General features: G+C 48.4%; 1 protein-coding gene across 1 annotated transcript in view; it reads left to right on the top strand.

Moving 5' to 3' along the window:
* AFTPH (aftiphilin) overlaps positions 1-12,659 on the top strand; it is an 84,434-nt gene that overhangs the window by 24,013 nt on the left and 47,762 nt on the right. The window contains exon 3 of the mRNA XM_060230680.1: positions 8,842-10,669. Within this exon, the coding sequence (XP_060086663.1) occupies positions 8,873-10,669 (1,797 nt within the window). The 5' untranslated portion in view covers positions 8,842-8,872. The remainder of the gene's footprint in view (positions 1-8,841; positions 10,670-12,659) is intronic.

Consider the following 12,659-nt stretch of genomic DNA (forward strand, 5'->3'; position numbering starts at 1 on the left):
GCAGGATATAAATCCAATATCATCTTCTTAAATTCTTCTTATTTCACTTTTTCAGGGATTTAGGTACAGAGCAGTGTGATACAGTCAGCTCTGGGAATCATGCGTGTCCACGAGGACCCTTGCCCCTCGTTTCTCTGCCTCGTCACACGCCCCCCTCCCCATGCCAGGCTGCTACAGTTCTTTGGAGGGTTCATTTCAGGGCAACCCCTGCACAGGAAAGAACGAACAGAGACTCAGAGCTCCGTTGTGTCCTGCTGGCATGGTTCGGTTTGTTAACTAGGGTTGAGATCTGACCCGGGTGGACTAAAACTTCCATCTAGCTGCGCAGTGCCAGTAAATGATTGAATCAGTAGCTAACCCCTAAAAGCACTGGGTGAAACTTTGCCATGGGGGACGGGGAAGTTAAATAATACAGATTTGTAAAACGTGGGTAGGGTTCCCGCTCAATGCACTTTGCTCGAAATAAGAGCTCCCTTACATTTGTATACGAATGCCGGAAGGCAAGAGATGCGCACTCTTCTCAATTATGCAGAACTGAAGCATTTGTGGAAAAAGAGCGGGGTTGACCTTTATTTACCCCAAGAGAAGAAGAGGAAGGATTGGATTTATATCCCGCCCTATACTCTGAATCTCAGAGTGGTCACAGTCTCCTCTACCTTCCCCCCTCCCCCACAGCAGACACCCTGTGAGGTGGGTGGGGCTGGAGAGAGCTCTCCCAGAAGCTGCCCTTTCAAGGACAACTCCTACAAGAGCTATGGCTGACCCAAGGCCATTCCAGCAGCTGCAAGTGGAAGAGCAGGAATCAAACCCAGTTCTCCCAGATAAGAGCCTGCACACTTAACCACTACACCAAATTGGCGCTTTCTCAAAGGGATGCACCTGAAATTGTTTGCACCTATTCTGAATAGGGAGTCAGTGCTGTAATTTCAGAGTGAGCCATCGTAGCCGTTCCCTAATATGAGCCATCAGGAGTTGTCCAAAACAGAAACTATTTTTAGCGTTTTTAAAAAGCACCATCTCTGGTTTGTGTGTGTTCATGTAAAATGGCCAACAACAACAACAAAAAAAGTCCAGGCAAGCAGTTAAAGGCTGTGAACCGCCAAGGACAAATTCCATTAGTTTTCATAAAAGGGAAACGCACAGCTGCCAAGAACCTAGATTAGTTCAGAATTCAAGCCATAGCAACAGCTGTTTCACAAACACGTGTCCTCCCCAAATATGGAACTTTTTAAAAAAGCCAATAAGTATAGTCTGTCTTTTCTTCAAATCCAGTTCTCCGCAGCGGTCTGATCAAATTGGTCGGTCGCTGGGTACCCACCTGCACCCTGTGGGTTGGTTTCCTTTTTTTTTTTTTGTCTTTGAACCGTATCCCTCAGCATTTGAGATGAAATATAGATACTTTGAAAGAAAAGACTTAAACCTGTTGGGTGCTGAAGGCCAGAACCGCCTCTGTGAGTTGAATCCTGCAGGAAAAATATATTAAAAGCCATTTACAAAGATACATCAGCGGTAGCAGTAACAGCGATGTGGGAATTGACTTCCGTTGCACGACTCCTAAGTTAAGGAAATCTGTGACCTTTTAGGTTATCAGCTTTATTGCATCATAAGCATTCATGGAGTAGAGCCTGTTTCATTAACCACGTGCTCTTTCAAGACCAAAGTAAGCAAACCTTGGGCTATCCACAGTTACTCCTCCTGATCCATCTCTCCACACATCCCTTCGGTAGGATCAGGGCAGTAGCGCTGGAACAGGAAATTTTTTTAACTCCTTGTCCCTTGTGTTATTTCTGGGTTTAAATTGCTTCCTTCTCTTGAGAACCTGTCCTTACATATATAGGTCACGGTCTTTCCCTTTTAGTGGACACAGTAGGAGAGATCTTTGTAAGGCTCAGTGTGTTCAGAAACCAAGAAATTTGCTCTCTGCACGTGTCTTGCACCCTTAGAGGCAGAAGAAGAAAAAGAGTAAAGCAACACATGTTTGTCAAAACAAAACTTGTCCAGAGTAGGGGTTTTTTTCACCTAGTTGACGTAATCCAGTTCCTAAAATAGTCCATGTAATTACCGGAACAATTTGTGCCACTCTGGTTTTCCTTCTCAGATGAATTTTTTGCATGTGGAAGGATCGTGTTAGGAACAGAGCTTGCCCCGTCATTTGAATGCTGAAGGACGTAACATATGTCTTCTAAAGGCAGTCCATCTTGCAAGTACTTGGGGTTTTCCCGTTTTTCTTACTTACCCCTGAGTATGTGCATGTCGAACAATTTGCAATAGGAATCTGTTATTCCCTCTTCACAAATTTGCTTTAGGAAACCTGGTCAGAAATGGCTGGTGTGACAAGAAGTCTGAAGCCACCACTAGTGAGTGAAAGGGGGCCATAGAAACATAAGTGCCGAACAGGACCTGAAGGGCCATCTAGTCCAGTCCCCTGCACAGTGCAGATAATCCACAGCTACTCTCCCCCCCCGCCCCCCCCCCCGGTGACCCCTGTGCTATTCCCAGATGCCTCAAAGTTCTTAGTTCATTGGTGCCGAACTTATTTGTTATGAGAGCTGGATCTGATGTAAATGAGACCTTGCTGGGCTGGGCCATGGGCATAATAAAATGTAATGCCAGGTAGCAGAGATATAAATTTTTATAAAGGACGCAGACAAACGCAAAGATTTTGTATCTCTCCCGTGTGATCGAGGGATGTGGGCAAAGGAAGCTCTGGCTCTTTTTCCCTCCCCCCTCCCCAGGGGATGAAGGGGGCGGAGCCGGAAAAGAGACTTGGCTCAGTAGCTCTGCTGTGCGATTGAGAGAGCCTGGCAAAGTAAGCTCTTCCTCCCCCCCCAAAGGAGGAGCCTCAGCCAATGGAGAAAACAGAGGTTTGGCTCCATAGCACCCGTGTGATTGAGGAAGCGTGGCAAAGCAAGCTGTGACACGGAAGCAAGAGAGAGGGAGAAGAAAGCAGACTTGCTCGCGGCCCTGATAGGAACCTTTCGAGGGCCTGATTTGGCCCCCGGGCTGCACATTTGACTCTCCTGATCTTAACGTATGGTGTTCTGTGGCCAAGGCAAGAGGCTGCCATGGAGTGTGGCAATGGCTAGCTAGCAGTGCCTGGGACAAGTTGCTAACCTGATGTCTCCGTATTGGACTTTCCTAGGCAGTCATTAGCTGCATGCCTCCAGAGTGCTGAGCTGACCAGCCTTGTTCTCAGATGCCACATTGTGAAGCCACCCCATGAAGGCCTCTAGCTGCCCTGCCCCTTAGCCGCTACCCATCGGCGGTGCCTCGTAACTTCCCAGCTCCCTGTTTCCTTAGCCCTCTCTTTCCTTGACAGATGCCACATGACACCTGGGGCAGCTGTGGGATGTGTGTTGCCTGTATCAAAGGTCTGGTCTCAGAAGGTGAACTTCCAAGCAGATGCTTACGGTCCAGCGAAATGCAGAAATGGCCTTTGGAACGTCCAGCTCCCCACAATGCGTGAGGTTTCTTATTGATTGGAAACAGGCCAAGCTAGTAATCTAAATACGTAGAAGGGTGTCGGAAATTTGTTGGACGGATGTTTATAAGAATCCGTGGAAGGGAAATATTGGTGGGCGTGAGCATATGAAATGCTTGCAAGCTTTTTTGTTTGTTTGTTTGTTTTTGCAAGCGAAACACTGCAGCAAATGGAAGAGGATTCACGTTGTCATTACAGCATAAGCTGAATCTGCTCCAGCAGGGTTTCTCATCTAGTCCAGCAACCCTGGCTCTCGTAGCGTCTGGCCAGATGCATCGGAAAGCTCGCGAGCAGGGGACGAAAGGAACAGCTTCCATCTGCTCTTGCTGTAACTGTCACATTCCCAGACGCTCTGCCTCTTAAACAGAGAGGTTTCTTCCGCCATCGTAGCTAATGACCATTTAGAAACGCACGGTCTGTGAATTTGCCTGTGTTTCCCTTGTAAAGCCATCTAAACCAGTGCTCTAGTCGACACGAATCCCACGTGCTCTTAATTACGTAGTGTGTAAAGAGACGTTTCCTGTTGTCTGTCCTGAATCGACTATCTGTCAGCTTGGGTGGCACTGAATTCTGTCTGCTTTATTCGTGCCTTATGTCAGGTTAGCCGGATCTCATGGTGGAAGCTAAAGAGGATCAGTCCCGATCAGTATTCCAGGAAGGAATACCACGGTCGCGGCTAGGGAGGGGCGTAGAACGTGAAAACGGTGGTTCGTTTCATTTTGTGGTTCGTCGGTTTGCCTGATTCGGTGTTTCATGGTTTTTAAAGTTTTCTGAACGAATTGTGGTTCATTTGGTTCGGGAGCACCGGGCATAGCGGGAACACCTGAACCGATCTGCAGCAACCCACAAGTTGGTTGCTTTAGGCGTGAATCATGATTTGTGCTTCGATTCGTGCCCCCCCCCTAGTTGTGACGCAGAGGGAGGCTATGGCAAATACTCTCCCGACGTCTCTTGCCTTGAAAACCCCGTGGGGTCCCCATAAGTCAGCTGTGATTTGACAGCCTTTTGCCATCGAGCTGCAGCTGACTTATGGAGACCACATAGGACTTCGAAGGCAAGAGGTGTTCAGAAGTGGTTTGCCCTCGCCTGCCTCTGCGTAGAGACCCGCAGAGCCGGATCAACAATTAGGCCAAGTTGGCACTAGCCTATGGGCCCCTCTGCCTTTAGGGGCTCTGGGCCAGCTTTCCTCCCATTTCCCCCCTGCTTGCAGCCCTCCCAGCATGCAGAGCCAGCAACTGAGCTGCTCTTTGCCTGACTTGCCTGGTGCGGCTGCTGCTGGCGTTGTCGCCAAGTTTGCCTCTCTGCCGCTCCCTCACAGCTTAGTCACAGGGGCTTTTAAGAAGGTGCCTGCAGGCTGCAGCGGGGGCCATGGGCACTCAGACACTCTACGATAATTTGTGAGGGGGCCTCCAAGATTTTGACTGTTTAGGGGCCTCCACGGGGTTTAATCTGGCACTGGAGACCCCGGTATTCCTGGGTGGTCTCCCATCCAAGCACTAACCAGGCTGGCCCTGCTTAGCTTCGGAGATCTGTTGAAATGGGGCTAGCCCGGGCTATCCAGTAGGGATGGGCGCGAACCGGTTCCCAAGAAAATGTGGCACGAATGTGGACCGTTTCAGAGCCCCCGAACTGATTTTGCAAAAGGCACCTTTCCCAAACATTTACCAGACCTTTGTCCAGTTCAGTTTGGCTGTTGAGGCCATTGAAACCTACCAGCTAAGTAGCGCGGGGTCTTCACCTGACCCGTTGGGATTAAATGACTGCCAGCCCTTTCACCAGTTGGTTTCGCTCCCCACCCCACTTCCCGGGCACCTCGCTGCTCTTCCGGTCTCCTTCGGCTGCTTCCTTTCATTTAGTATTTTGGCAGTGGGTGAGCCATTTGTTGAGCATCCTCAAAGCTGAATTTAAACACAAGTTATAAATATCTTACTCAAGAGGGCCAGATTAACCTTGGTTAGCGGCAGGCTCAAGAGGGTTTCAGATTTTCACAGCCTTTCCGGCGGGGATGCTATGTTGTGTTTCTCCCGTCTGGATCATTTAAATGCGACTCGGAGGGCGGACTGGGTGAGGCGTCTGAATTTTAAGCAGCTCTTTTTTTGTCTGATGCGCTGCTGAGAATTTGGTGCGTTTTTGTTTCGAAGGACTGAGCCCCGCTAGCCGACGTTTAAAATGCTTTCAGAGGGAATGTACAGTCTTTCTTACAAGGCACCTCGTGTCCGAACAGTGTTCCTATACAGATTCTTTGACTTTTAGTGTTTCTCCCCAACCCCCCGTATGTAATACCTTTTGGTATTTTCTTTCATGGAAAGTAAGATGTTAAAAAAATACTTTAAGCTACAACTAAGAACATAAGAGAAGCCATGTTAGATCAGGCCAATGGCCCACCCAGTCCAACACTCTGTGTCACACAGTGGCAATTTTTTTTTGTGGCTAATAGCCACTGATGGACCTCTGCTCCATATTTTTATCTAAACCCCTCTTGAAGGTGGCTATGCTTGTGGCTGCCACCACCTCCTGTGGCAGTGAATTCTACATGTTAATCACCCTTTGGGTGAAGAAGTACTTCCTTTTATCCGTTTTAACCTGTCTGCTCAGCAATTTCATCGAATGCCCACGAGTTCTTGTATTGTGAGGAAGGGAGAAAAGTACTTCTTTCTCTACTTTCTCCATCCCATGCATTATCTTGTAAACCTCTATCATGTCACCCCGCAGTCAATGTTTCTCCAAGCTAAAGAGTCCCAAGCGTTTCAACCTTTTTTCATAGGGAAAGTGTTCCAGCCCTTTAATCATTCTAGTTGCCCTTTTCTGGACTTTCTCCAATGCTATAATATCCTTTTTGAGGTGCGGCGCCCAGAACTGCACACAGTACTCCAAATGAGACCGCACCATCGATTTATACAGGGGCATTATGATACTGGCTGATTTGTTTTCAGTTCCCTTCCTAATAATTCCCAGCATGGCGTTGGCCTTTTTTATTGCAAACACACACTGTCTTGACATTTTCAGTGAGTTATCTACCACGACCCCAAGATCTCTCTCTTGGTCAGTCTCTGCCAGTTCACACCCCATCAACTGTCAGTTCAGTCTTTGCTCTACTATGTTCCCTAGATCAGTGGTTTCCAACCATTTTGGTATGGCGACCCACAATCCCAAATTTACTTGGTACGGTGTGTCAAGCATGCGGGTTCAATGACGAGTCGAAGTTGATACAAAGACTACGTTTATTGATTGACCGATACTTTCTGTGTAACAGGTTCTTGAGAGTAATGCTGCAAATACATTGATACAATACTTTTAAGGCTTACTTCAAAAGGATTCCAAAGGATGGGGGTGCAGGGTAGCTCTCACACATAAACTATCATAAATGTCTACATTCTCATAGTGTTATCAGGACTCTGTCCTTGCTTTCCCCAGATGTGTCGCACTCCCTACCAGGAATGTATGGGAAGGTGCGGATTACTTCTTCTCAAGTTAGTTTCATTTCTCACTACTTCTACTTTTCAGGCAATAAAGCAAGAAGGAGGGAGGGAAAGAATAACAGAGCTAACAAAGCTGGGTCCTCCATGATCCTTCACAGACCAGTGTTAGGCAGAACCCTATAACAATCAATTATCAATGGAATTTCACCATGCTTGTCATTGACTCATTCAAGGTTGGCCCAAGATTTTTTGACACCCCGGGCAAACTGTAACCTTGGCATCCATCTAATTTGGTGTTCCATTTTCTACAGCAGCTAGCCAGAGGTTTGTGGGTCTTTTTGAAAAGCCAACAGCCGTTGCTCAAAGGACTCAGCTGCCCCCACGATAAATGTGTTCACACTACACTAAATAATGCGTTTTGCAATTGGATTTTTGCTGTTCTTAAGTTGGATTTTAGCTATTCTTACACGGTGAAAATCCAGTTGTAAAGCTCGTAATTTAGTGTAGTGTGAACGCACCCTGTGAACCCCAGATGGGTGGCGTTGTAACATACACAGCCTTTGTACATGGAGGTTACATTCTAGCCTTTGACCACCATTTCTTTCCATGTTACTCCCTCTAATCTTCCCCTGTAAGATTCTAAGAAACTTACTCTAGTAACCAACAGAACATGTTTTACTTGATTGACGTATGCATGCAGTGAAGAAGATATATCACGTGGAGACACTGGCCCCACTGGAGCCAGTTTGGTGTAATGGTTAAGTGTGAGGATTCTTATGTGGGAGAACTGGGTTTGATTCCCCGCTCCTCCACTTGCAGCTGCTGGAATGGCCTTGGGTCAGCAATAGCTCTGGCAGAGGTTGTCCTTGAAAGGGCAGCTGTTGTGAGAGCCCTCTCAGCCTCAACTACCTCACAGGGTGTCTGTTGTGGGGGAGGAAGGTAAAAGAGATTGTGAGCCACTCTGAGATTCCGAGTGGAGGGCGGGATATAAATCCAGTTTCTTCTTCTAGATTCTCCAAATGGGAGAGCCCTTGACTACCAGTACCCAGTGAAGTGGTAAGCGGGAAAGCTCATTACGGTTGCAAGTGACCTGTAGGCCTCTTTTTCCTTTTCAAAAAAAAGGGATCTGCCTTAGATTCTCAGTATGGGAGAGCCATTAACCACCAGCAGCCAGTGATATAACATAAGCCAGGGGTGGCCAAACTGGTTTAACTTAAGAGCCACATACAATAAATGTCAGATGTTTGAGAGCTGAAAGACATGAGCATAAGATGTTTGAGAGTCACAACACAGGAAGGAAGAAAGATGGGGAGGAGGAGGAGGGAGAGGTGGAAAGGAAGCCACTTTTAATTTTGTGGCACTCTCCAAGCTGCCACCTTTGGGAAGTGTCTTAAAGAGAGAAATGCCAAGCTGGCTGACGGGGCAGTGGGGGCATTGAGACACACACAATACATGTGAAAGAGCCACACGTGGCTCCCAAGCTGCAGTTTGCACACCCCTGGTATAAGCTTTTGAGAGCCAAATACAAGTTGGAATGGTGATCCCGGAGTCCTACAGTCTGAGATGGGAGGAGTGTTGCAAAAAAGCAACTCGGGATGCAGAAGCACCATGCATATTCCTTCTCTGCTCCAATCAAGCTGATGACAGTGTGCATTGTACCTTTGCCTCCCAAGCCCTTTCCTTGCAGTGCCCCTCCCACTTTCAGATTGGATATAAGGATTCAGGGATCTCCATTCCAACTTGTATCTGACGAAAGCTCGTACCTCTCAATTGCTTGTTGGTCTCTTACTGCTGGACTCAAATCTAGCTGTTCTGCTGCAGACCGTCATGGCCGCCTTCTGAAATAACCCAGCAGAATATTTGTTTTAACTTTTTCTTAACCCGCATTCAAGTGTATTCTTAACGTACTGAACATATTCTCTTTTCCCCCTCTTTTCACAGATGCAAAGCATACTGCTTAGATAGGTGAACAATGGAACCAGAAATCATCCGAATGTACTCGTCTTCCCCTCCACCGCTGGATAACGGAGCTGACGAGGAAGAAGATGACGAGTTTGGTGATTTTGGTGGATTTTCCGGTGCCGGGAGTTCCAGCGTAGGCTTTGACTTTGCATCAGATTATTCCAATTCAAAGGAAGACCATAAATCTCCATATAATGCTGATTATCCGAGCAGCGTAGACAGCATAATAGCCTTTACTACCGTTAGATATGTTAATGATGCAGACGGCATCGCTGAACTTCCTGATTCTATTAAAGGACTTCCTGCCGGCGCTGGCAAAGAAAAACGTGAGTGTCGGAGGCTGGGCTCATCACTTGATGACTTAACCTCAGTGGAGGTAAACAGAACTGAGAAATCGGAGGCCCCACCCTCTGACATTATTCGGACTGAAAGGAGAGCTGCAGGTCAGGACCAGCAAATAGACAGCTATAACGGCGAGAGACCGCAGTGTCCAGAAGTGCTAACCAATGGATTTGCAGCACTGGACGCCACAAATCCTCCTGGAGCAGAAGATCTGGACGGTATCGCTGGCTCGAAGGCATTAAAAACGGTTCGCGCTCGTAGTCCTGATTTGAGTTTAGCATCCGCGCCCAGCACAGTGGAGGACTTTGCAGATTTTGCCACGTTCTCACCTGAGCAAACAGCCCAGGCAGAAGAAACAGGTGGTAAAATATGCAGAAACCCTAGCGAAAGAGAAACACTAAGTGTGCACGAAAGCAATATTATAAATAGCACTGGCGAGGGGGACTCTATGAAGGAAGCAGCTTTGGGTGGAAGCTGTGAACACAAAGGGGTGACTTGCACTGAAGGCAAACCGGTCTGCATTTCAAAAACTAACATAGTGGTCCATGAGGACTCCAGAGCCAAGCAGGGAAGTGAGGCTCTGGAACACACCGACGTTTTCTCTTCCACGCAAACAAATGTGAATCGAGGGGGCACGGCAGACGGTATTGAAGGCGGAGGAGAATGTGACGCTGGAAGGAGCCAGGAAGGTGACATTTCTCGGACCAGCGATACTGCGAGTCCGCTAAACCTTAATGCAAATAGCGTTCAAGATCTTGGCAGTCTTCCTGCGGAGGAGCCCGTGCCTGTCTCCGAAATGGTTAAAAACGGTGAAAGCGAACTTGGACCAGCCTCGTTTAGTGACTTAAATGAAGACGATTTTGGGGACTTTGGCACAGTAAGTAACGGCTCTCCTGCATTTGCAGTTTCTGTGAGCCAAGAAAACGTTGAACCCCCTTTTGAGAAAAAAAGCTGTAGGCCCGCTAATGAATTCAGGGATTTCCCGGGTAGAAACGATGACCATTTGCATTCAGCCACGGTAGTGCGTTCCGAACCAGGTGAGCTTTCCCACTGTGGATCGGAAGAACTCCGGAGAGCCGATTCGGGTTCCGATATGGCGATCCAGCCTTTGGCTGAAATGGAAAACGGGAACAATCACGAGTTTGGAGACTTCGATTCGGTAACGAAACGGGGCCTGGACGCCGACGAGTTTTCCGACTTCAGTTCTGCCGGCTGCAACCAAGGGACGGAGTGGAATGCCTTCGAGTCGGAGCCGGAGGAGAGCTGTTCGTGGGCTGCTTTTGGAGATGAGCAAGTAGCGGGGTCTCCTAAGAAAGACGTGTGGCCAGCACATAGGACAGACGCAGCAGCTGGTGCCGAAGATGCAGCATCGCCTAAGGCGGACAGTGTTTCAGGAACCCCTTTCCATGGAAGCGGCAGAAGACAACCGCATGAATTGCCGCCAGCTCAGGTAACTACAGCAGCTGTTCTGTCAGTGTTTCAAAGGATTCTGATGCGAGAGCCAGTTTGGTGTAGCGGTTAAGTACGCAGACTCCTATCTGGGAGACCCGGGTTTTTCCCGCTCCTCCACTTGCACCTGCTGAGATAGCCTTGGGTCAGCCAGAGCTTTCATAGAAACTGTCCTTGAAAGGGCAGCTGCTGACAAAGCACTCTCAGCCCCATCTACCTCACAGGGAATTTGTTGTGGGGGGGGGGGGTAGAGGAGACTGTGATCACTCTGAGATTCAGAGTATAGGGCAGGATATAAATCCAAAATCATCATCATCATCTTCTAAAGCAGTTTTCCCCCCAGCTGGCTTGGTTAGCGGGAAATTCACCCACATTCTCTTGCCTTGTTCTGACTGCCTCAGCGTGCAAGGTTACACAAAAGCTGGATTCGTTGGCTAGGGAGACGAATGGGACTCACTCCCACATCTATTGGGTAGAGCCACAGCATCAATAAAACTTTCTAATAATACCTTTTTTTGAAAAAGGTGCACATTTTTTCTTGGGGGCGGTGGAGGGTCCACAGGAGCCCCCGACCTTTTTTGAGCCCGTGGGCCCCCTTGGAATTCTGACACAGTGTTGGCGGTGCAGCTGCAGCGTGGCGGCCACAGGAGACGGGGCTGGCCAGAAAACCGTTGCTGCCGCTTACCTCCAGTCGATGCCACGAAAACCCTCGTGCTGTGGTAGCGGCTGCCGCCAAAGTGGGGTTTTGAAAAATCTGCCTAGCCAATCAAATCTCCAGTGGCTAAGAGCCCGACGTGTTTTTTAAAAGCAGTTGACAGACACAACAAAAAGTGTCGGAGAGCCGCATAGCACCCGTCGGTGCCACGTTTGGGGTCCCTGGTGTATAACTTCTCAAGACGGCACAGCATTGAAAAACGATTGTGGTCCTGTCTTTACCTAACTGTCCTATTGAAGCGCTTAATAGTTTGGGAATGAAGGGTTAAATTGAAACTGAAAAAGAAAGCAGTCTGTTTGGTGTAGTGGTTAAGTGTGCAGACTTTTATCTGGCAGAACCGGGTTTGATTCCCCACTCCTCCACTTGCACCTGCTGGAATGGCCTTGCGTCAGCCATAGCTCTGGCAGGCGTTGTCCTTGAAAGGGCAGCTGCTGTGAGAACTCTCTCAGCCCCACCCACCTCACAGGGTGTCTATTATTGGGGGGGGAGAAGATATAGGAGATTGTAGGCTGCTCTGAGATTCTGTCCTTGAAAGGGCAGCTTCTGTCAGAGCTCTCTCAGCCCCACCCACCTCACAGGGTGTCTATTATGGAGGGAGAAGATATAGGAGATTGTAGGCTGCCCTGAGATTCTGTCCTTGAAAGGGCAGCTTCTGTCAGAGCTCTCTCAGCCCCACCCATCTCACAGGGTGTCTGTTGTGGGGGAGGAAGGTAAAGGAGGTTGTAAGCCGCTCTGAGTCTCTTGATTCAGAGAGAAGGGCGGGGTATAAATCTACAGTCGTCTTCTTCTGTCAGCACATGTCATCTGAAAGAATTCAGTTTAATTGGCAAAGGCTGCCCTTATTCCTAATGTATTCTGTGACTTTCCTTAAAGTAAAAGTTTTGATCATGACGGGGGTTGTAGCGTTCGATGCCTTGAATGGAAAAGGTGACACACAACAAGAACCTGTGTGGTGGAGGGTTGGAACGGAGGTCTCCCAACCTTTCTGAGTCTGTAGGCACATTTGGAATTCTGACATAGCATGGTGGGCGCAGCCACAAAATGGTTGCCACAGGAGGCGGAGCCAGCCTCAAAATGGCTGCCGTGGCTCACCTTCAGTCATACCTTGCAAATCCTCATGCGGCGATGGCAGCTGCTGCCAAAGCAACAGTTTAAAAAAAATCTGCACAGGCAGATCTCCAGTGGCCAATCGGAAGTTTTGCCGGGCCAAAAGCCCCACATGGCTCCACCCACTTTCTAAAAGGACTCCACTCACTTTCTAAAAGGACTTTGCAGGCTACAGGATAGGTTT

This window comes from Heteronotia binoei, chromosome 1 (assembly GCF_032191835.1).
Source record: "Heteronotia binoei isolate CCM8104 ecotype False Entrance Well chromosome 1, APGP_CSIRO_Hbin_v1, whole genome shotgun sequence".
Taxonomy (NCBI): Eukaryota; Metazoa; Chordata; class Lepidosauria; order Squamata; family Gekkonidae; genus Heteronotia; species Heteronotia binoei.